This window comes from Hydra viridissima, unplaced genomic scaffold (genome assembly GCF_058129835.1).
Source record: "Hydra viridissima isolate aposymbiotic clone 2 unplaced genomic scaffold, HvirCarnegie_v1 scaffold_10, whole genome shotgun sequence".
NCBI lineage: Eukaryota > Metazoa > Cnidaria > Hydrozoa > Anthoathecata > Hydridae > Hydra > Hydra viridissima.
The window spans coordinates 12,510,617-12,535,814 of record NW_028324309.1 but is presented as its reverse complement, the minus strand read 5'-3'; the positions used below and the strand labels follow the sequence as shown (position 1 = coordinate 12,535,814).

Genomic DNA, 25,198 nt, shown 5'->3' with positions numbered 1-25,198 from the left:
TATTTCACTTAAAAAGTTTAATAACAAAATAAAAATAGACATTTCGTACAAAGTACTATATTATAAGAAAAAAAATAAAACAAAATTTATCTTACCTTCAAAATTGATTAAATTTCAATGTTTTTTTTGTGGGGAATTATTTAGACTTCCCTGAAACGCTAAAGAGTCACTGTTTTCTTTTTGAACTTGATATTATTTTTCCCATCTGATTGCGAATCATACAATTTACAAACTACAATTCCTTTTTATACAGTTTTGCAAGCGCGCCATTTCTACACATGTATGTAGGTGTTAACGCATATAATGTCTTAATGTAATGTATTTACATTAAGACATTATATGCGTTAACACCTACATACATTAACACCGACACACATTATTACCTTACATACATTAACACGCTAATTGCATCTTGAAGACAATAATCCCGACATTTTTGACTTTAGTTCATCAACAAAGTTTTCAGCTGACATTCTATTTAATTGGTCTGGAAGGATCAATGATGTCTATTAACTAGATGTCTAACTTGCGCTTCCGCAGTGAAGCAAATTTTTTGCCAGCCAGGTTTGTTTTGCCAGACTAAAATAGCGCAATGATAATCAAAGCAAAACAAAAATGAAGTATTGTCACTTTAAATAAAATGGCTACCGGCATTTAAAACTTTTAAAAATTGCTTCGCTTTTTCTTACGGAATTTTGTGAAGTTAGACATCTAAATAATATATACAATTGGGAAGGATTAACTTGTAAAACCGGTAAAGATAGGCACCTTGACTCGACTTTATAATATATTTGAAAGAAAATTTGGCATTTCAAAAAAAAAAAACTTGAATATTGTAAACAATATCGTTATTATACCGATAAATATCGGTATTCTCGTTATTTTTATGTATTCCGATAAACCGATAAAAAAAAAAGCCGATATTATCGTTTCAACCGATACTTTTCCAGTCAGTATCGTTTTAAACGATAAGTTATCGTTTTATAGACAAACTCATATCGTTTGATATTGTTATCGTTTCATATCGTTATCGTTTCAAAATAATAAACAAGTTGGAGGAGTTCTGATTTACCTAAAAGAAAACATTGTAGATAAAGTTCAGAATGAAAGGTTAAAGTTTCAAAATTAAAGGTCCGAATCAGAGACTCAAATAACTCTCCGAACGTTTTTGTTCAACTCTTCAGAAATTCTAACAGTGATAAAGAAATCAGAACTATTTCTTCAAGATTTTATTTTACATATCAATTTTATATTGTTACGGGGCTTAGAGATTAGAAAACTATAGTCTTCTTATTCCTCCTGTCATGTAAATTTTTATTTATTTACTTAGTTATTGTAATTATTGTCAAACGGCAATATATATATATATATATATATATATATATATATATATATATATATATATATATATATATATATATATACATATTTCATGTTTTCGTTTTTCATATTTTACAATTATTTCATTTATCATAAAAAGTAAGGTTGTTCACGGAAGCAAAAGTTGAAATTTCGATAAAAAAAAAAGTTTTCGAAACTCTATTTTTGTTTCGGTAAGTTCGAAATAATTTCAAACTAATTAATTTTGCATCGAAATGATTTTTTCATTTCGAAATTGTCAAACTTGCTTCGAAATATTTTTGCGATTTCGAAATTCTGAAAATATTACCGAAACGATTTTTTCATTTCGAAATTGTCAAACTTGCTTCGAAATATTTTTGCGATTTCGAAATTCTGAAAATATTACCGAAACATTTTTTCACTTTCGAAATTGTCAAATTTGCTTCGAAATATTTTTGCGATTTCGAAATTCTGAAAATATTACCGAAACGATTTTTTCATTTCGAAATTGTCAAATTTGCTTCGAAATATTTTTGCGATTTCGAAATTCTGAAAATATTACCGAAACATTTTTTCACTTTCGAAATTGTCAAACTTGCTTCGAAATATTACAGGGGTTAGAACCCTCAGGATAAGATAGGGAGTTGATATTTTGTGACGTTTTGTGGAAAAGGGAGGAGGGGGATCTGAAAAGTTTTTTGCGTGACATAATTTGCGAATGACCCCTTACATCTACAAGGTGAAATGTTTCATATTAATTATTAGCCCTCTCAAAGTGAATAAAACCTACCTACAGCAAAAGCTATTTAAGTTTTTTTGTTAACAATTTAAATTGTAAATTTTGAACATAGAATTTTATAAATTTTTATTATTGAAATTTTTACTTATTAATTATTGAATAAGAAAAATTTGAACTTCTAGTTCAAAATTAAATTCAAAACTAAAATGTGGTTAAACTATAGTTTAAACTAGTGTTGTTACGACTATTAAAGAATCGATGTTATATTATATATACTAGATGTCTAACTTCGATCCGAAAAGTGAAGCCGTGGAAGCCATTATTAATTCGGGCAAAAACATGTATTTTTAACTTTTATTTCGCACGTCGGACATAGCTTTTGCCCTTATTACAAATGGCGGATTCAATTTGTAAACATAAAAAGCGGCTTCACTTTTCGTCCAATAAAATCCCGCAAGTTAGACATCTAGTATATATAGTATATCATTGTAAAGAATTCGACTGTCGACTAAATCGACTAATATATTTTCAAAAGTCGAACAAAGTCGACTTTTGAACTTATATTAAAATTTTTGAAATTATAATTTGAACGACTAGCACTTTTTTGAAATCGACTAAGTCGACTAAAAGTCGATTTAGTCGAGTTGTGAAAGGGTGGTGGTGGTGGTGGTGGTGGTGGGGGGGGGGGGGGGGGGGAATTGATAAAAGAAATAAAGTAATTTATGTTTGTTTTATATATTTTAAAATTATATAACTTAGATATTAATGAAACAAAACAATATAAACGCCACGCAGGATAAATTTTGCTAGGTCCCAATGATTTAATATTGTGAAAAAGTCCCTTTGATTTCTTGATAAATATATAATTCTAAAATAGTAAAATAAAAGTAAATATAAGTTTTAAAGTATACTACTTAGATATGGAGGGTCTCACAGTTTAATTATCCTTAGAGCCCTAGTTAAAGAACGGAACGGATCGGCACTGTATATCGGATCGGCATTGTATGCAAATATTTTTAATAATCACATGCAAAGACTGCAAAAAAAAAAAAAAAAAAAAGCAACACATAACTATAAAGTTTTTTAAGTATGATAATTATTGTCATATGTTATAAAGTTGTTTAATAATGCAGGGCCGTCAAGAAAAGTCTTCAGACCATAAAAAAGTAGATCTCAAAAAGTATGCGAAAAAAACCTTTTTTAGCGAGCCCTCATTAAATGATCAGTCGTAAAGCTAGAAATACGGAAGCTAACTAACAATATTTTGGATTTAAATTAAGTGGAATATCGAAAAAAGAAATTTGTAATTTTGATTATTTATTATTTATAAAAATGCTAAAGAAATGAAAAAATATTTTAATATAGTAAAAATAGAGAAAACGTATACAAAAATAGCGTAAGATAAAAATAATATTATTTGTACTAACACACACCCAATGAATCTTTCCCAGCCTCTTTTCAGACCAAGATATTTGTATATTATTTTTAGATACTATGTTAGAACTAAGATTCGCCAAGTTACTTACTGTTAACATTACGCATTGCTAACGCGGAATTTAATTATAGTTACTATACATAATTACCGGAAGACGTTATGAAGCTACTTTCAGTATATTATAAGTTTCTCTTGAGTTACTTTTAGTTGTTCTCAAGTTACCGCAGATACCGGTACCGGTAACTAAAAGTAATTTTTTTGGAAGTTGCTGAAATCCCCGAACCCTTAATAGAACTTCAAGAGAGTAAACAAAAAACTTAGTGCCGGATTAGGAGATTGTTGGGATGGAGGGAGATACTATATTTGAATTTTTAATTTAATATGAAAGGAAGGGGGGTTAATATTTTATTCCTCTAAAAATACATTCTACATTCTATTCAACAGTTATTTGCTTTTGCAAACAAAATAAAATTAAAAAGATTTATAATGTTCAATCAAATAAAAAGATGTATAAGTACTATTATTCGACTAAATTGACTTTTAGTTGATTAGTAGAAAAGTCGATTAGATCGACTCTTAGATTTTTCAAAGTCGACTAATTTTGACTTTCGACTAGTCGACTTTTAGTCGATTTAGTCGAAGTCGATAACAACATTAGTTTAAAAACTTTTTAATTTTAAATTTGCATAACGTAACTTTAGATTTAGAATTTACGGAAAAGTTCGTGCGCTTTCCTAAATCGCGATATTTAAAAGTTATAATATGCAATTCCCTAGACGATAATTCGTCTGACTTTTTTCCCCCGTGAACTTTGGGAAGTCAGATGAGAAAACTCTCAGGTTTAAGAACGGGGGTAATAAACTTTTTAAAAATCAATTATTAAAAATCAACTATTTTCAACCAATTATCAACCATTTTGCCAAATTTAAATAAACGTCGAATATATTTTATAAACCTGTATTTTGTACTTTCAAATTAATGTTTTTCACAGCCTGTTGGTTGGCAAACAAAACAACCTATGCCATTGCTGAGAGCTATAAAAGCTTCTTTTTGGTAATCCTTCAAAGATTTGATAAAAAATAAATCACAAATTATTTTAAAAGCTCTAAATTATCCTTTTTGTTTGTCATATTGCTTCTGAATAGCACTGATAATTTCATTAACTACATTTTGGCACAACCTTTAGTTAACCCCCCGAAACTTTACGATATTTCAATAAGATCAAAGAAAAGCCCCAGGAACATATTTGTTCTGGTAGATGATAAATTGCATTAGCGCAAAAACCAAAGTTTTCTCGTCTGACTTCCCAAAGTTCACGGGAAAAAAAAGTTAGACGAATTATCGTCTAGCAATTCCCTTAGGCCTCTAACGCACGCATATGAAATAATTGTTGCAACGTAAACGGCTAATTACTCTCTAGTGGTTAAAAATGTAAATAAAGTTATAATAACCTCCTTAATCGCTCGATAACCTAAGTGAAGTAACATGTGTCACAAGTTTACTAATAGCATAAGTAACTAATTTATTAATATTTGTTATATGCGTACGAGTAAAAAAACTACTTGCTTTTTAGTTTGAATAAACATGTCAAAAACAAATAAGTCTGTTATTATTAGTAAGAAAGGAATAAGAAAACGAAGCTTCGTTTGGACATATTTCGAAATAGACCAAAAGAATCAAACAAAATGCAGCATATGTTATAAGATTCTACCTTACAACAGTTCGACAAGTTCAATGCAATCCCATTTATCAATTGATTATTGCATTAATTCAAAAATATCTAAAAAATCAACAATTTTACTCAACGATGACGATATATCCGATATTGAGAGCGGTAATGAGTATGGTTTTGAAGAGACTGGTCATAAAAAATTAAACAAGTTATTGGTGAACTTTATCGTTGGTACTGATCAGCCGATTTCGATAGTACGTCATCCAGATTTTGTAAATTTAGTTAGTGAGTTAAACAAAAGCTACAAAATGCCATGCATAAATACGGTGAGCAAGAAATTAATTCCATCAATTACGGACAATCTAAAATCAATTTTAATGCTAGAATTGAAGGGATGCCAATTCATTACAATTACTTGTGATGGTTGGTCATCATTGAGTAAAAACAGCTACCTTGGTGTGACTTGTCATTTTATTGACAAAAATATGATTCTGGTTGACCGAAACCTGGATCTTAGGTTTATGTCTGAAATGAAAACAGCTGAATATTTATTTAGTACGTTAAACGAAATCTTCAGTGAATGGTCAATCAGTAATAAGATTTTTGCACTGGTTACTGACTCAGGTGCAAACATTTTCTCTGCAGTAAATAAATTTGATGATAATGTTCTTAAGATTCCATGTGCTGGTCACCGTTTGAATCTTGTGATTAACGATCTTCTGAACACGAGAGATATAAAAGTAAAAAAACTAAAAAATGGGTCAAAGCGTTACGAAGTAAAAGATTACGACGGTAATGGAAAATTAATTAATAAAGAAATTACGGAAAGTGAAGTTAAAGAAATTGAAAAAATTAACGACGGCAAATTGGAAATCGCCAAGGTAATTTCATCCTGCAGGCACATTGTTGGTTTATTTAAGCATTCGGAGATGTTACAAAAAAAGTTATGAGAAATTCAAGAAACACTTCGATATGAAACTAAAATAAAGTTAGTACAGGATATAGCTATTCGCTGGAATAGCCAATTCGATATGATTGAATCTATATTAACTAATAAAACTGCGTTGGATATGATAAGCATCGAATACCAAAATATAAAAGACTCTCTTCCCACTGCTAATGAATTTAAGGTGCTGGAGGATTTATGTGATTTGTTACACCCAATTAAAGAGCTAACAAAACTTTTTAGCGGAAAGAAATATGTTACAGTAACATTTCTGTTTCCAACATTGTATTCTCTACTAAATGGAATACTTGAATCGCAACCCATTTTTACAGAACTAGTTAAGACTTTTCAAAAGGAATTGTTAAGGTCTCTAAAAGGGCGTTTTAAATACATTTTTGCTAATGACTTTTTCTTAGCAGCTACTTTTCTTGATTTCAAGTTTCGTAAATTTGAGTTTATCAAAAGTGATGTCGATAGACATGAATGCATTACAAAGGCAAAAATGTTTATAAAAACATTTTGTGAAATGCATCTAAAAGAATCCGAAGAAATTGATATAACAATTGAAACAAATTGTTTAAATAACACTTTAAACTCATCAAACAGCTCAACTGACAATACCATAAAAACATTTCAGCAATCGTCAACGCCACCGTTTGCAAATACTAATACTTTAGTTAACAACAAAAGACGAAAGCCAATTAACTTAATTGAACTAGTAACAGATAAATCATGTTTTAATTTAATTGAAAACAATGATAAACTTGAAAAAGAAATAAACGATTACAGTCTGCAATACTTTCAGAGCTACGAAAATAGTGCCATCGAATTTTTCCAAGCAAATCAAAAATTGTTTCCGATTTTGACACAAATTGCACGGGTAATATTTTCAGTTCCAGCGACATCGGTGCCATCAGAATGCTTATTTAGTTCAACCGGTTTAATAGATACGGAGCTGCGGAACCGGCTTGCGCCGAGCTTATTGAAGCAGTTAGTTTTTATTAAAGAAAACAAATAATAAAAAACATTTCTTTATCAAATAATGTTTTGTTAAAAGAGTTCGAATTGAACTTCTTAGTAATTTAAAACACTTGTATTCTTTTTTGTTTATCTGATGAAATTTTTTACAGACAGCTTAATTAATGACAAGTTGTTTTCTTTCCAGTCTTTATTTTCTTTTCCAGTCTGGAAAAAACACCAGTATTCAATCATTGCGCTAGTAGGTGTCACTTGGTGGGGTGGAAATAAATTTTTTGCGAAGTAAAAAATAAGGTTCTTGTTTTTTGAAAACACGTGTTTTACAACACATTTTTGGCCATTATGGATGGTAAAATTAAAAAAAAAAAAAAAAATAGCTGTTTTTTATTTTATTTTAATCAAAATAATCAAAATTAATAAATAATCAAAATTATAATTTTTTCTTTTTGATGACAATAAATATAAATTTATTGTCATCAAAAAGAAAAAATCATAATTTTGATTATTTAAAAAAAAAAAACTCGTTTTCAGTTGTGTGCCACCTTATATTTACCAAAATAGTATTATTTTGTCATATATACATATACATATATATATATATATATATATATATATATATATATATATATATATATATATATATATATATATATATATATATATATATATATATATATATATATATATATATATATATATATATATATATATAATATATATTTTGCCAATATATACATATTATATATAATAAAAGGTCTACCTGCCGAAACACCTCGTGGTAAATTATTTAGGCACCCGGTTATTTTAATATTAAAATATAAGGTATTAAAATTACTTTTTGGAATAATTTTAAATTTACAAAATTATTTTTCTTTGTTCTTGAAATTAAATAAACTTTTCGAAATCTAATTTTGTTTTCGAAATTAATTTTGCTTATCATATATTTGGTTTTTTTCGAAATTATTTTCACATTTCGAAATTCTGTTTTTTCTTTCGAAGTTAATTTCACATTTCGAAATTCTGTTTTTTCTTTCGAAATTAATTTCACTTTACGAAATACACTTTTTTTTTTCGAAGTTAATTTCACATTTCGAAATTCTGTTTTTTCTTTCGAAATTAATTTCACTTTTCGAAGTGCAATTTTTTATTTCGAAATTAATTTCACATTTCGAAATTCCTTTTTTATTTCCGAAATTAATTTGGCTAGTTCGATTATTTTCATAAGTTTTTATAGATTTCGAAAAAAAAGAAGTATTTCGGTACCGTTTTAATCGAAAATTTTCGAAATTTACAATTTCGATAATGAACCCTAATAAAAAGCACATAATAATCCATTAATTTTTGTCAAAAAAAAAAAAAATCTTTTCAATTTTTTAGATATCAATGGCAGAAGAGATTTCACAAAAAAGTTTTCTGAATTTGAGGAGGAAAATAAAATGAGAAGCCCTAAAATTTCATGTATGTTCAATTTTGCTACACTTACTTTTTGTTTCTTTGTCAGAACATCATTTAGATTTATTTAACAAAGTATTAGTTGACTTTTTTAGAAAAGCATATTTACTGTAATATTTACTTTGTTTAGATGAAAGAAATGAGGGGTTACAACACAATCCTTGTGATTTTAAAAATGAGAAAATACCATCTGAAAATATTGAAAGTACTTCTTACGAGGATACATTTGTTAAACTGGGTTGTGAAGAGGTTCAACTAAATAAAGAAACTTCATTTCTGTCTACTTCAGGTAATGATGGTAATTACAGCTTGAATAGAAATCCATGTGGAATCTGTTGTATTGTTAATAATAGCTTTTCTTGTCAGGTTATAACTCAAGAGGGAAGAATTGTTGGCTTCTCAGAAAGGCTCAGAAAAAGATATTTTAGAACTACAAAATATATTTTCTTAGTTGAACTTTACAGTCATCATAAAGCATGATGCTGAAGCTGAAAATATATTAAAAGCCAATAAAACTCAGCAAAAAATGCTTATTGATTGCTTTGTGTGTTGCAATTTATCATATGGCATTTATTTTGCATATGGAAGTGGCAGAAAAGAAGTTACATTTGATGTGATGATTGCAACTTTGAATGGAAATTCTGCTTAATGGCTAGTTGCTCTACTCATTTTTGATTACCAGTTTTTCATCACAAGTTTGAAATAGTTACAATGCGTTGTTGCATAATCAATAGTTCTTTGATTTTTTTGCTTAAGATTAAATGGTTGTTACAAAACTTTTGAAAAATTTTTTTTTTTTGTTTTTTTAGTTAGTATTGGTGAGAAAACTGTTGATATGTCTTCTTATCTTGACATGCTCCAGCAAAATGTAGTAGTATTACAACATGATTTAAATCTTTGCAATTTTTAGATATCAATGGCAGAGGAGATTTCACAAAAAAGTTTTTTGAATTTGAGGAGGAAAATAAAGTGAGAAGCCCTAACAATTCATGTATGTTCAATTTTGCTACACTTACTTTTTGTTTCTTTGTCAAAACATCATTTAGATTTATTTAACAAAGTATTAGTTGACTTTTTTAAAAAAGTATATTTACTGTAATATTTACTTTGTTTAGATGAAAGAAATGAGGGGTTACAACACAATCCTTGTGATTTTAAAAATGAGAAAATACCATCAGAAAATTATGAGGATACTTCTCATGAGGAAGCAGGTTTAATAGTGGGTTGTGAGGAGGTTAAATTAAGGAAAGAAACTTTATTTGCTTCAAATAATGTCTGTATCTACAGCATGAATTGGAATCCATCTGGAATCTGCTATATTATTAATATTAGCTTTTCTCGTCAGGTTAAAACTCAAAATGAAAAATTATTATGTTCTCGAAAGGGTACTAAAAAAGATGTTCTTGAACTAGAGAATACATTTTCTTGGTTGAATTTTAAAGTCATCATAAAACATGATGTTGAAGCTGCTGATGTGTTAAAAATTATTAAATCTCAGCAAAACATGTCTATTGATTGCTTTGTGTGTTGTATTTTATCACATGGCTTTTATGATGGTGTGTATGGAAGTGACAGAAAAAAAGTTAGATTTGATGAGATGATTGCAGCTATAAATGGAAGTTCTGCTCCATGGCTACTTGGCAGGCCAAAACTTTTTTTCATTCAAGCATGCCAGGTTAATGAAGTGGAGAAAGAAGCTATGTCGTGTAAACATGCACCACTTGTTTGTATGTCAAGAGTAGAGAAAAATCCTAATAATGATTTGCATATTGGGATAATCCAGGTTGATGAAGGGGCAAAAGAATCTATGTTGTCTAAGGATTCAGCACCAGAACGTAATTCAGCACCAAAATGTAATTCAGCACCAGAACAAAATAATAAAAATGATAGAGCTGAGGACACATGTAATAATGACTTGCATATTTCGATAAATTTGCATGAAGAAGCTGACATGTGCTTTTCTGTAGCTTCAACTCCAGGTAAGTTATTATTTTTTTCTTTGTTAATTAAAAGAGTTTGAAAGTTTTCTTTCAATAAAAACTTTTGATTAGTTTAAACTTTTGTTTTGTTACAAAAAAACTTTCCTTCAGGCAATCCTGCTTATCGCCATCGTATTGAGGGATCGTTGTACATTCAAACTCTATGCCATGTTTTAAGAGAACATGCTCCAAGTATGTCGTTAACAGATATGTTACTCAAGCTGAATTACATGATGGCTGAAAAAAAAAGCAGAATTTCCAACAGTAATTTAAATCAAGAGTTAATTACGAAGCAAATTTCATCAATCCGCTACAATACTTTGAGGATGCCTTTATATTTCAAACCAAAGGATTGAAGAAGCTTTTAGGAGCTTCTTAAATTCCTTGGTTTGAAATATAACTTAATCAAACAGTTTTTTTCATGTAAACAGTTTTTTAAATGTAAAAACTACTACAGTTTTTAGCGTAACAACTTTTATCAATCATTTACTTTTTTACTTTCAGTAATTTTTTAAAGTTTTCTTCATTAACAGGCTTTAATTTAGATTAGAAGGAATATTTCAGCTAATTTTTACCTTCGAAAAAATATTTTTAATTGTAATTGTTTAATGCAACATTCTGTAATACAATATTTTTAAAATAAGTTTAGAAACAACATTATATAAGATTTGTTAGTTATAAATTATTATTTTTATTTTTCGATAAAAAAAAATGTTACATTTTTTCCTAGACTTGCAGACACAGCAGTTTTTTTACTAACTGTTATATGTATTATCTTTAATAACATTTGTAAATTGAGCAGACGAGCATAAATATATTTGTAAATTTTAAAGTAATTTTTTCTAGGAAAAAGAATAAAGTGTTAAAATGATTATAAAACGAATTATTTAACAATCAATAAACAATTTGAAATATATTAGGAATCGTTCTGTTTAACGGCTGTTAATATTTAGCAGGTGCACAAAATTAAACGGGTTTTAATGTACTTTTCTTAGGTTCAATTTTTATGTGGTAACTTAAGTTCACTAATAGCATGTAGGGTTGAGCTTTTACGGACTTTTAAGTTTACTGATAAATATCAGTAAATAAAGTCAATAAAAATAAAAACAAAACCCAATAAAACGCAGTAATAAGAAAATAAAGCACAATGAGTTCAGTTAGAGGATTTTGTTTTTATAAAAAATAAGCTTTGAAGAACCAAAGTGTACCAAGCAAGTCGTTACCCAGCAGCAGAAAAGACTCACTCGACATCTGTTGGAGGGATGGTCACCAATCCACTGAACAAATGTTCAAGACTTGCACTTCTCATTACTACCAGTTCTAAAACCAATGTTTCTTTTGAAATGAAGTTTAATTTGTCCTTTGAATTGCAGCGCTAATTTTTAGTCGAATGCTGAGTTGCTTTCTCCAGTTCGTCTTTAAATGAAAGTTAATTTTCATTGAGTTTTTCTGACCCACGCACTTCTTGAATCAATTTTAAAAGTCATCTACTTTAGCTGGGAATAGCCAAGACAGCAAGTTTTTTGTTAGTCTTTTGAAAAGCAGAATTCGAAGCACATTGGAAACTTCATGTTCTTCAATATCGGACCTTTTGAACTGGAAAAATATCTCTTAAATATCGGACATAGGGGAGAACCTTAATGAATGGGACGATTATTGAATGGAACAAACTCAGATTCTTATACAAGCATCGATGTAAGGATATTCAAATTCCTGTAACAAAGAGTGATAGAAACAAGAACTCAACTGACCGACTCATCCATCCTATTGCTCTATGACTGTAATGACAATCGATGTTTTTGTGTTTTCGAATGTAAAAAGTAATTTTTAGAAACGTTTTTTTTTTCTGAATTTGCAGCAATTTTTGAAGTTATGGAAAATAAAATTCCATTCTTAAATAGATAACAGTCTCTAGTACTACAGTGAGTAAAACATTCAAGCCTAATTAATGGTATTTTTGGTGTGACTGACCATTTTTGGATAAAGTGATGCGCATATTGAATGGGACAAAATACTACCTATTGAATGAATTTAACAAAGTATTATTTACAGCTCAGCAGAGGGATGCTGCAGTCCCTTACTTTTTTCCCCATGGGTAATGGGTATTATTTACTTTTATACTGCAATATTTTACTTAAATAAAAATAACTAAATATAATATTCTAAAATGAGAAAGTTCTGCTTTGATTGAAATTTAATTAGAGTTAAAATGTTTAAAGTTAAAAATATTTTTTGTGTGGTCTTTATGTATGCATCTATATATTTAACTACATTTACAATTAATAAACTAATTTGAGAAATTATTGAATTAAATACGTTTATTTTTAATTCTTTTATGTTTGTCCCATTCAATGAGACATACTTAATGAATGGGACAAATGTCATGCTCCAATAAAACTCTCTTTTTTCCAATAGCCAAATGCAAATCCAATTTTTTTGTTTTACTATATCATTGAGCAAGAGTTGGTGGTTATCAAACATATTTAAATATGTATATTAAACAATTTTATCTACGTTTAAAAAGCATTTTGCAAAAGCTGTCCCATTCATTGAGGTTTTCCCCTACCTTTTGAACTGGAAAGATATCTCTTAAATATCGGACATACCTTTTGAACTGGAAAGATATCTCTAAAATATCGGACATACCTTTTGAAATGGAAAGATATCTCTTAAATATCGGACATACTTTTTGAACTGGAAAGATATCTCTAAAATATCGGACATACCTTTTGAACTGGAAAGATATCTCTTAAAGCTTACAAGATTACTCTGCCTTCTCTTTGAGAACGTCTCCAAATTACACCTTCATTGCGATACAAAGAAATAATCTCGTTGTTTCAATTTGTTCAGAAGAACCTTGAAAATTCCCTCAGCAGTAAGGTGACTTGCATTTTGTCGGCAAAGAGCTTCTGCTTTAAAATTCACTGGTTCAAGACCAGCAATAATGTCTGATGTCTACTTCGTCATCATTGCAAACAAAATGTGGAGAAATGTCTCTTAATACTTTTCTGAATGAATATGTGAACTTGAGGACCTGTTGAATCATCGACAATAGACTATTCCAGTTTTGTTCTACAGTCAAGGAAACCTACAGTCATTGAAACCTTTTTTCCTTGTTCTACAGTCATTGAAACCTTTTTTCCTTGTTCTACAGTCATTGAAACCTTTTTTCCTTGTTCTACAGTCATTGAAACCTTTTTTCCTTGTTGTTTCTTGATTGCTTCTTGAAGAACGTCGGAATTTTTGACGGGGAATTTCGAAATTGTGATCTCAGATTTCATGTACTTTTTAACTTAGAATAGGGATCTTTTCATTTATGGCGGCAGCAAGAAAACTGACTTGATTGTCAGACTTGTATTTCCACATATTTTGCAAGAAACTGTTTTTCCTTAGTTTACGTTATAGTGTTTCCAAGCGTGTTATTTTGACTAAAGGCAAATCAAATTGATTTGTAAAGGCTATAATAAAATAACCATAAAAATGAAGGTCATTCTTAAAATTTTCAGACAAAACAAGACCAACAGAATCAGTTTTCCAAGCAAAAACAAGAAGCAGAATAAGAAGCTTAATTACGAAAGTGATAGTTAAAGTTTTCAATTAAAATTTCGCAGTTTTTTAAAGGTTTCAATACGCTGTCGGCCATTTTCTTAATGCAATGGTTTCATTTATTGTGTTAAACTGTTATTTACTACCAATGCTTGAAACACTGGAAGGGAACAGCAGTGCTTAGATCAAGTTCTAATAAAATGGCAGTATGAATGAAATCTTTTAAAACTTATGTACCATAAATGTTCCATTTCATTTCATCATATACATAATACTTATTTATAAAATTAATTTGAGTATTGCTCCACAGAGTTGCTTCACATACTGTGCAATCTTGTGATGATGACTCAAATTCAGATGGATATGTATTTCACCATCTACCATTGAGGTTTCGACAGTATGGAGTTCTTGTAAATATTTAATGATTTTTTGTTCATATACTAGGTTACAGTTTATTATATTGGTTTTCAAGTGTTTTACAAAATTTAAAATATTTTCGCGTATTTCTTTCGTAAAGAAAAAAACAAATTGGCCTGTAATATGCAGTAGAAGATGACTTAATATTTATCCACATAGCAGTTAATTTTTTTATCTTAGTTGTGTGCAATTACTCTCTCGAGTATTTAAAACATGAGGGAGTCTAAGTAACTGAGAAGGAAAAGTTTTTTTTTTGAAAATGTTTTAGTGAGTCTTATTTAACAAAGGGGCTGGAAATATTTATAAAACTAGCCCATTTTGTGTGAATCAAGAAAATAAATGGATTTTATAGTCAAATTTATTCGAGGAACAATTTAAACTACAGTAATGTTAATGTACTCTTCTACTTTTTCGGCATCTTCTTGGTTATCTTTATTCTCTCTGTTTATTGGTGTAACTCTCAAGAAACTTGTACGCGTTTCTATACACTACACTGAACAGTATTACGCATATAAAAAACAAAATTGGAATCATGACACCTTTTGCTTAAATTAATAAAATTGGAGGTCTTAATAATAAGGTTCTAAGGATGGAAAAAAAAATCTTATAAATAGTTAACAACCCCCCACTTTTATATTAAGCACTAGTGAGTAACTAACAAATGGACTTTTCTCTTCAACAAGAATTATTACTTTTTTGTGAGAACTAATTCCTTTTGTAGAGACTGGCCTGTTGTTCCATCAAAACCTCCCTTATAATTGAGCTTTAAAGGATTTTTTTTTTCCGACTAAAGTTTACTATACGTCATTCATATATATCAACAAATAATTTTCTGAGCGTCTTATTAGAGAACAAATTGGAGCCGAAGCGTCTTTTATTTACTGCGGTATTATTAGAATAGCTTTTGGCCTTGGCCACTCTGATTAATTTAAATGCAGGGTGTAAGTTAACATATCTTTTAATAGCTTCATTTATTAGCTTTTGTTATGCTTGTTTAGTTAATTGCAAATCTTTGACTAATGATCGCTCCATTGGTATGTTGCTATGAGAAGATGTGTAGTTAACATATTTTGTTTTTAATCATAGATTTGGCGAGTTACAAAAGGTAATCGTTCCAACTTGTCTTCTCTCAACACAACATGTCAGAAACTCAAATTCTAAATTGGTTCCACTAATTAATGATTCAGCAAAAAGTTTTCATTTCCATTTACTCAACATCGCCTGGAGAACAAATTGATTTAAAGTACAAGCTAAGCAAGTCTGGGAAAAACAAGTTCCTATTAATTAAAGTTGAAAAGTGTAAAAAAAATGTTCTTTTATTTAAAAATTTTCTCCAAAGCTATTTTTAAAAAAACATGGTATTGGATACAAAAACTCTTTTGAATATTTGATAAAAATTTTAACACACTAAGAATTTTCGATAATTTTATTAATGTAATGCTACAGAGAACCAAACAGGAATTTTCTTTTCAAAAATTAGGTTTTTGTAGTGCTTGAGTATATACTTGAATTTTTGATATAAATAATAAATTTTAATTGAGTATTTGTGGTTTTGGCCATACAGCTGGCCCAGTCTTAAACAAAATATTAGGTGTTAAATGCTAACACTATGCGCATCCTAATTGTAGCCAGGATGATTAAAAATTAAAAATTATCTGCTTTGAGTACAGCATATATTTACTTTCACAATGCAAAAGGATTGCTATGTAGTACTCTGCAGAGGAAAGTATTGTTTCAAAATTAAAACCCAGTTCTCACTAAAGTATTCCTATTGAGATAATCATAGAAAAATTTTTTCGTAAGTCCATCTAACATGTTGGGAAAACCTCTGTGTTATTTATCAACAAGTCCTATCTGCATCAGTTTAGTAGCTTGTTTGAATGGCGATTCGGAGAAGATTTTAAATTTTAACCCATCTAATTTCAATATCAATATCAAAAAATTACGAATATTGTCTTGTAATTTTTCCTAAAAAATAGACAATCTTTTTTTATAAACCTGAATACGAAACTAAAAATTTTATAGACCCTAAATTAAATTCTTGTAAATATAACTTATGATAACTGCATCGAGTAAAATAAAAAGTGATGGAGATTAAAATATATTAAGTAAAATTTGATATAATAATTACATATATTGTATTAAATGGCAATTAACAATTATTAAAAGTACATATAGTAATATATATATATATATATATATATATATATATATATATATATATATATATATATATATATATATATATATATATATAATAAAACGCTATTCTATTATAAATATTTCAATTTGTATATTAATACAGATTGAAACATATATATATATATATATATATATATGTTTCAATCTGTAATTTAATATACAAATTGAAATATTCCGACGTGTGTAATAATGTTTTTTAGTCGTAGAGACAGAATACACCATTAGGTATTAAATTACCGCACACAAGTACACGCATCTATACGAAAAACTTTCTACTAGAGCAAGCCTAGTTACTTACGAATGGCCCCGGAACTCAAGGGCTGCCATGACCATGATAAAAAAACATTTGCAGAATTGCTTATTTCAGGTCTTACTTTAGTTACAAATGCATTCTGCACCTCTCGAAATATTTTGAAATATTTACCATAATATTTCTCTAAATGGTTATAAATGATAAACGACTCCTTCCATCAGGTGTAACACAAACTGGATCATTGTCTATCATTAACTGGTCATTGGTCTCCCCTCGTATATATGGAGGCTTTATAACATTGAAAAAATATTTAGCGTTACGTTTCTTAGACCCTGACTAAGAGAAGTTTTTATATTAGTGCTCTAAAGAACCAAGAGAAATGATTCTCTTCTTTCAATGGTTCCTTCCTTTTTCACTCGCCACTTTTCCATGTTTCGTTTTATCGAAGCAAAAATTATTTATTAGTTTGAAAATGTTGTTGTGACTTTCACGAACATTGGGTGTTGTTGTTTTACTTATGAATGGACTTGTAAAACAACTTAAATTATATATTATAAATATTAATAAATAAATATAAATAAATATTAATATACAATACAGTTAAACAAAAAGAAGATATGGTAGATCACAGCTAATAGTAGATGAAGTGCTCGAGTCTGTTGTTGTTTGATAATGGACTGCATGATAGACAAATTACATTCGAGAGAGAATGTAGTACAGTAAAAGTAATTTCTTTAGTTTCAACCAATTCAAGTAATTTAATTATTTTGCTTTAAGCTGAAGAGTTTAATAAACAAATTTGTAAATTTAATTTTGTGTTAAGTGTTGTTGTTCTTTTTTTAAACATTTATTTTTTGACTACAGTCGTGGTTGTTAGTTTTTCTATTTTAGTTTGTTTGAGTTATAAGATGTCAACACATTTGATGGCTTTATTAAATCGATTCCACAAGCTGAAATGTTTTTATGTTTTAATGACTCGGATCCAAAAAATGGTAATTCTGGTAATGATTAAAGCTAGAACCACCCTCTGATGTTTAAGCCATGGAATCGGTTTCTTTTTTGAAACTATCCACGCAAGTTTTCTCTCAAACTAACTTAGCAGCGGATCTCTGTTAAACTACTACTACAAAACGGCCACTTCAGCCTCTATAACAAAACTGGCAAAAAAAAAAAAAAAATCAGCAGGTAAAGATATCACCATCCAAACATTCGGTATTTCAAAACTTCCAAATAATGTTGTGGTAAAATATTCATATTTAAAACCCCTAACGATTAGTTAATTGCAGGATAAACCACAAGCATAAAATACAAGTGTACTCTTGCCAGACAATACCATTGCCAGGATGACTATATTTCACACTAAGGGTAAAAACAACAATTTACAGGGTATAAAAACGAATTAAAAAACACAAATAAGCAAAAATCTCATCTTTCACACAAAAAATCAAGATGTATACAACTTTGAAATCAATTCTTTCCTCCCCTTAACCGAAGAACAAGATGGAGAGTAGACTCTTTTTGGATGTTGTAGTCACTCAGGGTTCTTCCATCTTCCAGCTGCTTACCAGCAAAGATCAAACGCTGCTGATCTGGTGGGATACCTTCTTTGTCCTGAATTTTAGCTTTAACATTGTCAATGGTATCTGCAGGCTCAACTTCCAATGTAATTGTCTTTCCAGTTAGGGTTTTCACAAATATTTGCATACCACCTCTCAATCGAAGAACAAGATGGAGAGTAGACTCTTTTTGGATGTTGTAGTCACTCAAGGTTCTACCATCTTCCAGCTGCTTTCCTGCAAAGATCAAACGCTGCTGATCTGGTGGGATACCTTCTTTGTCCTGAATTTTAGCTTTAACATTGTCAATGGTATCTGCAGGCTCAACTTCCAATGTAATTGTCTTTCCGGTTAGGGTTTTGACAAATATTTGCATACCGCCTCTCAATCGAAGAACAAGATGGAGAGTAGACTCTTTTTGGATGTTGTAGTCACTCAAGGTTCTGCCATCTTCCAGCTGCTTTCCTGCAAAGATCAAACGCTGCTGATCTGGTGGGATACCTTCTTTGTCCTGAATTTTAGCTTTAACATTGTCAATGGTATCTGCAGGCTCAACTTCCAATGTAATTGTCTTTCCGGTTAGGGTTTTGACAAATATTTGCATACCGCCTCTCAATCGAAGAACAAGATGGAGAGTAGACTCTTTTTGGATGTTGTAGTCACTCAAAGTTCTGCCATCTTCCAGCTGCTTTCCTGCAAAGATCAAACGCTGCTGATCTGGTGGGATACCTAAATAAAAACTTTCGTTAAAAGTATTAAGAAAACTTTTAGTTTGGTTTAGAATACAAATTATTTTTAATTAAACACTAGCATCTAAAATCAGAATCATTTTATTATAAACAGAAGCATTGGGAAACCTTTGTTTGATCTCTTTAATAAGTTTGTTTGATCTCTTTAATAATCTCTTTAAAATAAATAAGCTTTACAAGTAAATAAAAGAAAAAAAGAAAAAAAAAAAGGCAAATATAAACATAAAAAGCTAGCTTACATGAGTTAAGAATTGAAAAGAGTAAAAAAAATATAAATACCTTCTTTATCCTGAATTTTGGTTTTAACATTTTCAATGGTATCAGCGGCTTCAACCTCTAGAGTTATAGTTTTCCCAGTAAGTGTCTTAACGAAGATCTGCATGTTATCTGTTGTTTACACTCAGCCCCTTTAACAGAATATTCAAATGACGCTAAATTGTTTTCGGTTAGCATTTATAGCAAATTATATAATTGTTTTGATTGCTTTTATTCAAATGATTGGATTAATATAAGTTCCAGGCTTTTCTAGAAAATGGGGTTATCTAAAAATTATATATTTTATTTATAAGTAAAAATATTTTTAAAATTTTAATATAAAAAAAAAAAATTTATTTTATGTTAAATATTTTATATAAAATTTTTTTTTTTAATAATAATAACTTTTTTTAAAACTTTTATATTGTAAAAAGAATACTTTTACTTACTCCCGTGTAAAGAGTTATTAAAAAAAAGTAAATGGGGGGTTAAATAATAAAGTTATCAAATATTTTTTTATAATGCTTTAATTGTTTTAAAACAATAAATAATATATTTTGAATTTATTTACTAATTTATTTTGATATTATTTAAATATAAAAAATAGAAAAATGGAAATTTTAATTTTTAAAATATATCAGAGCTCCCATTTCAAAAAAAAAAGCAGTGTTACGTAAGCAGGCGCACCTATTAAACAAACCTTTATGACGTCAAGGTTTAGAAAGTAAAAGAGTTGGCGAAATGCTTACGTTTTCAAAATTCCTCAACATTTTTTCACAACCTTATTATGTAATTATAAATAAATAGCAATTTTAATGTGTCTTTAATCATGTTTTAAAAAATAAACGTGCAAGTAAGCATAAATACGTTCAGTTTACGAAAAGGCACATTCATCTAATTTTTCTACTTTTTAAAAAAATGGAGTTTCTGTTTGAAGACTTCAGTAGTCTTAAACGTTAAGCACTCTCAAACACCTCGATAGTTTCTCACAACGGTGCTTCTCACATTATACAAACGTATAATGTGAGAAGTAGTTGGTAAACACTAATATTTGATGAAAAGGACGCAAATACAAACATTTTTTAAATAGGACAAATATGGCTTTTCCCGCGTGTTCTTCAAATTGGTTTTCTTCTAAGCTTCCTCTCTTTTTTTTTTTAACAAGAAGATTTTCTTCTGAAACTTTGGTTTTAAATAAGGAAGTTGAAAGGTTGTTGTTAACGCTTCTTTTAAAAACACGATTATTTTTGAAGCTGTAAAAAAAAAAGAATTTCCTCATTGGTAAATGATGCTTTAGAAGTTTAAAACCGCACTTAGAAAAGACAAAGTATTGCAAAAAATTTTAAAAATGAAATTAGATTTATTAAAAAAATATGAAATAAAATTTTTCTTTCATACAAAACAACTTAAAGACATAAAATCATGACGAAGAGCAAAATTTAATATACATCGACTACTATTTGGACTTTATTTCTGTTTTACGAGAAATTTGTTCAAGAATTGTTTCTTTCTTCGAGCACATGTCACAACCTTTGAATATTGGAAATTTTCTCATACTTTACGATCCACCTCCTCTTCCTTTTGTGTTAATCATGTGACTTGGAGAAGTTTTTGCCATTATCTGTCAATGCAAAGTTTTTAAACCATGTGTTTATTATATGATCTACTATCAAATGTGGGTCTTATTGCCATCAAAAACCAGCCCGTCTTACCAAAAATAGTAAGACTGAATAAAAGCCTACCACTCGTATATACTTTTTTTTTGTCGGCTTGCAGAAATTAAATCTGACTACTGAGGTGGTAAGATAAGAGTATGTAATAAATTTTTATTTTTGTTTTGTCCTTTGGGCTGAAAGTCTATTTTCCTATTTTATTTTTCCAAAAACAAATAGAAAATACCTGTTGTTCTGCAAAAACTTTGCTTTGGGATCGAGACTAAGAAATTTTGTAATTCCAAAGTAACTTCAATTGAAAATAATGCGGCGTATTTGATTTTGTCTCTTTTGGCTGCTTTTTGTCTCAAGTGGAATTTAATTTGGGTGGGTTTACTTCATTTTTAAGAAAATAAAAGTTTGAGGCTTAATTTAATTTTAAAAGTCTCAGCAGGATGCTTTATGTCATGCTCATGAAAATTTGGCCACAGCTTTTTGGTAGTCTCTAGATGCCTTCAATTCTGCTACTTTACTATACTAGGTTGCGTTAAATACAAATATGTTCTGCATTAAATTTTTCCATTGGAACACTATCCAGAGTAGAGGTTACAAGTATCTCCTTGGAACTGAGTTTCCTATATTATTGTTTAAGAAGCCTAGAGTTCATCACGACAACATGTTTTATTGCTGACGGTCTTTACTTTCTAATCCTGCAGATAACTAAAATGTACCACCTCTATGTTTTGTAAATTTTTGAAACATTTAATTAAGTAGCCGAAAATTGTAAAACTGCTGATTTGTTTAGAGCTAATGTAAAACCTATCAGACCTTCCTTCTAGTCTTAATATGTTTAATGTTTTTTATATTTTGATTTTATAATTTGATATAAAAAGAAAAAATGAATTTTAAATCAGTCACAAAATTGTTTAATTAAAAAAGGGAAAAAGAATTAATGAGTGCGAATTAATCAGGGGAAAAATAATTTCAATTAAACTTATTTAAACTAAGTATAATAACTACTTATGAATAACAGAAGCCTTTTTTTTTTTTTGTTTTTTGGGGGGGGGGGGGGGGAAGCATTTTTTGTTATGTGGGGTTATGTCGCGATTGTAATCTCAACAAAATTAGGGGTAAGTTTTCTTTTTAAATGCCATGCGTGTTCAGGATGACGAATAAAAATGAAAGTAAATTTGCTGTTCATACATAGAAGCACTTGGTTGTAAATAATTGATTTTGCTTCGTATTTCTTGATATTGATAAACTCTTCAAAAGGATTACCAAATTGCAGAAGACGGGTGTGACAAAATATTTTTGCATAACTGACATTAAAGAAACATTTTAAATTAGCCAACCAGCAAGATAACAAAGAACCTTTGCTACAGTTTCACAATAAATTTGTAAAGCCAAACCCTAAAGCAGTATTGGAGGATTTTAATAAAGCTAAACTGGGGTAACTTTGACGTCGGAGTAACTTTAATACATTTTGTCAAGTAACACACAGAAAATATTCACACAAATATTCTTTTAGTATTTATCAATTTACAGCCGTTAATGCCATTTTAACCCTAATTCTGTTACTCTACCTGGATGTCTACATTTTTTATTGACATTTTTCAAGAACAGGGCAATTTGACCTGGTGTCAATTTTACCCAACAATTCGACAAACTTAGTCGCTATAGTATATATATATATATATATATATATATATATATATATATATATATATATATATATATATATATATATATATATATATATATATATATATATATATATATATATATATATATATATATATATATATATATATATATATATATATATATATATATATATATATATATAGACACACACACACACACACACACACACACACACACGCACACACACACACACACAGAGTGAGAACAGAGTTTAATTGTACAAAATAATTTTTCAATAAAATTAACATCTTTGAATAAAATACTATATCATGCACTAATTATAAAGCACTTTTTTTATTTGATAAAAATCCTTCAAAAAAAATTGTTAAATCTGTCTTTATGCTGTTGAATTACCTGGTTAAGAATTTGAAGCAAAAAGAAGGGGATAAAAACACTCAGAACATATGAAATAATTGTACAAGAAAAACGTTAAAAGTTAAAGCTAAGAAAAAATACCAGTTTATTAAAATAACTAAGAAACAATTTCAAGTTTTTATATTTTATTAATATAATTTAATATTTAGTTGATCCTTCTTTTGCTTTAATTACATCTAACAGGCGTTTCGGCATTGATTCTACTAGATATTTGATTTGATTATTGTCGATGTTAGACCATGCTTTAACAACAGCTTTCTTCTAATCTTCTCTTTTTGTAAATGCTCTATTACCTATTTTTTTATCTAATAAAGTCCATAAATGCTCTGTTGGATTCAAATCTGGGCTTTGTGAAGGCCATTCTAAAACGTTTATGCCATTTTCATCAAAAAAAGTTTTAGTTTTTTTAGCAGTGTATTTTGGATCATTGTCTTGTTGAAACAAAAAACTGTTTCCCAATCTAAGTTTTTTAGCAGAAAATTTTAAATTTCGTTTTAATATATTGTTATAGAAATCAGCATTCATAGTTTCATCAATAATTCTAGTTTCATATAATTTTTTTTGTTAAAAACGGTTTTTTCCGAGCTATACATCCGCTGAACCCTGCTTTATGAATGCGATTTCTAGTTGATGTTAGTGAAATTGTGTTTCCTGTTAAGTTTTTCAGATGATTTGCTGTACTTTTTGCACTTTCAAACCAATTTTTTTTAATCATTCTTAAAATTTCTCTATCATCTCGTGAGTTTGTCTTCAGCTTTCGTCCTCGCCCAATACAAATTTCAAACGTTTTATATTGCTTGTATTTATTTACAATTGCTCCTACTGTTGTAAATGGAATATTTGTAAGTTCTTTTCTATAAGTATTTCCTTGTTTAACCAACTCTATAACCAGCTTTCGTTGAGTAGTACTTAATTATTTACTTTTGGGTGCCATAATGTTTAATGAACAGGGTTTTTAATGACTTTTTATCAAAAATGTTATTAGTTGCTGAAAATGATAATCTAAAAATATAATTTCAATAATAAAATTGATATTTTGTATATTAAAAAAACCATAAACATTCATAGCAAATATTAAAACAGTTATGTGCAGTTAATTTTTGTGCACGCAAATTAATACCTCTTTAAGTAAAAAATCAAAAATTGTATTACAAACACATTTTCTTACATTTATACTGATTAATTATAAATAAGAAATAGCTATAAAAAATTAAAAAAAAAAATTGGTTCAGTTATTTTCATTACTAATCAAGCTAAAAGCAAGTTTTAGCAAAATAAAATGCAAAAATTACTTTGTACAATTAAATTCTGTTCTCACTGAAGGTAGCTCTTATTACACTAGAACTTACTGTCACACAGATTCAAATATGTGGTGTTTATTTGTTCAGATTTGATTAAGACAGACGTCTCTCACATACAAGTAATCAAAGGGTTCCACGAAGTATGAGTATTCAGCAGAGAGCATGAAGTATGCAATTATTGATGTAAAAGAAAATGGGAGGAGCATTAAGAAGGCTGCTATCCTTCACAAGGTCAACAGAACCACACTGATCAATCATTTGAAGAGTTGCAGGAGTGGTCCTGCTGGTAGACCAGCTTTAATAACTAAAGAGGAAGAACGAATAACAATGCACACAATCATTAAGCTCGGTGAGTAGGGATTTGGTATGGATCGAGACACATGTAAAGTTGTGGCGAATGACTTCTTTAAAAAGCTTACATCAGTAATATGAGCGTCGGGGATTTTTGATAATCACAGGTCGCATTTTTCCTCAGATTGTCGAATTCACCATACAAAACAGCATAGAATTGTTGTGCTTCCCAGCTCATACAAGTAGCATTCTACAGCCACTTGACATGGGTGTATTTAAGTATCTGTGAAAAGTTCCTGGCGAAAATGCCTGCGCACTTACTATGACGAAAATTGTTACAGCAATTTGGATAAGT

General features: G+C 29.1%; 4 protein-coding genes across 4 annotated transcripts in view; 3 read left to right on the top strand and 1 right to left on the bottom strand.

Moving 5' to 3' along the window:
- Nucleotides 1-5,099: 5,099 nt before the first annotated feature.
- On the top strand, nt 5,100-6,137 carry LOC149883170 (E3 SUMO-protein ligase ZBED1-like). Its single transcript, XM_090101024.1, has one exon. It carries the CDS (start codon nt 5,100-5,102, stop codon nt 6,135-6,137), a length of 1,038 nt encoding a protein of 345 aa, XP_089957150.1.
- Nucleotides 6,138-6,218: 81 nt separating this feature from the next.
- LOC149883169 (E3 SUMO-protein ligase ZBED1-like) lies at nt 6,219-7,151 on the top strand. Its single transcript, XM_090101319.1, has one exon. It carries the CDS (start codon nt 6,219-6,221, stop codon nt 7,149-7,151), a length of 933 nt encoding a protein of 310 aa, XP_089957445.1.
- A 1,219-nt stretch (nt 7,152-8,370) lies between these two features.
- Nucleotides 8,371-25,198, top strand: part of LOC149883167 (uncharacterized) — a 34,066-nt gene continuing 17,238 nt past the window's right edge. Inside the window, exons 1-5 of the mRNA XM_090101023.1 lie at nt 8,371-8,569; nt 8,694-8,852; nt 9,474-9,554; nt 9,679-10,542; nt 10,654-10,895. Coding sequence (XP_089957149.1) covers nt 8,548-8,569; nt 8,694-8,852; nt 9,474-9,554; nt 9,679-10,542; nt 10,654-10,895 — 1,368 coding nt within the window. The 5' untranslated portion in view covers nt 8,371-8,547. The remainder of the gene's footprint in view (nt 8,570-8,693; nt 8,853-9,473; nt 9,555-9,678; nt 10,543-10,653; nt 10,896-25,198) is intronic.
- Nucleotides 18,374-18,872, bottom strand: LOC149883168 (ubiquitin). The gene has a single exon (XM_090101323.1). It carries the CDS (start codon nt 18,662-18,664, stop codon nt 18,428-18,430), a length of 237 nt encoding a protein of 78 aa, XP_089957449.1. The 5' UTR covers nt 18,665-18,872; the 3' UTR covers nt 18,374-18,427.

Bases quoted from the DNA above. Each gene is read 5' to 3' on its own strand.
- LOC149883169 (XM_090101319.1), top strand. From the start codon at position 6,219: ATGATTGAATCTATATTAACTAATAAAACTGCGTTGGATATGATAAGC.
- LOC149883170 (XM_090101024.1), top strand. From the start codon at position 5,100: ATGTCAAAAACAAATAAGTCTGTTATTATTAGTAAGAAAGGAATAAGA.
- LOC149883168 (XM_090101323.1), bottom strand. From the start codon at position 18,664: ATGCAAATATTTGTGAAAACCCTAACTGGAAAGACAATTACATTGGAA.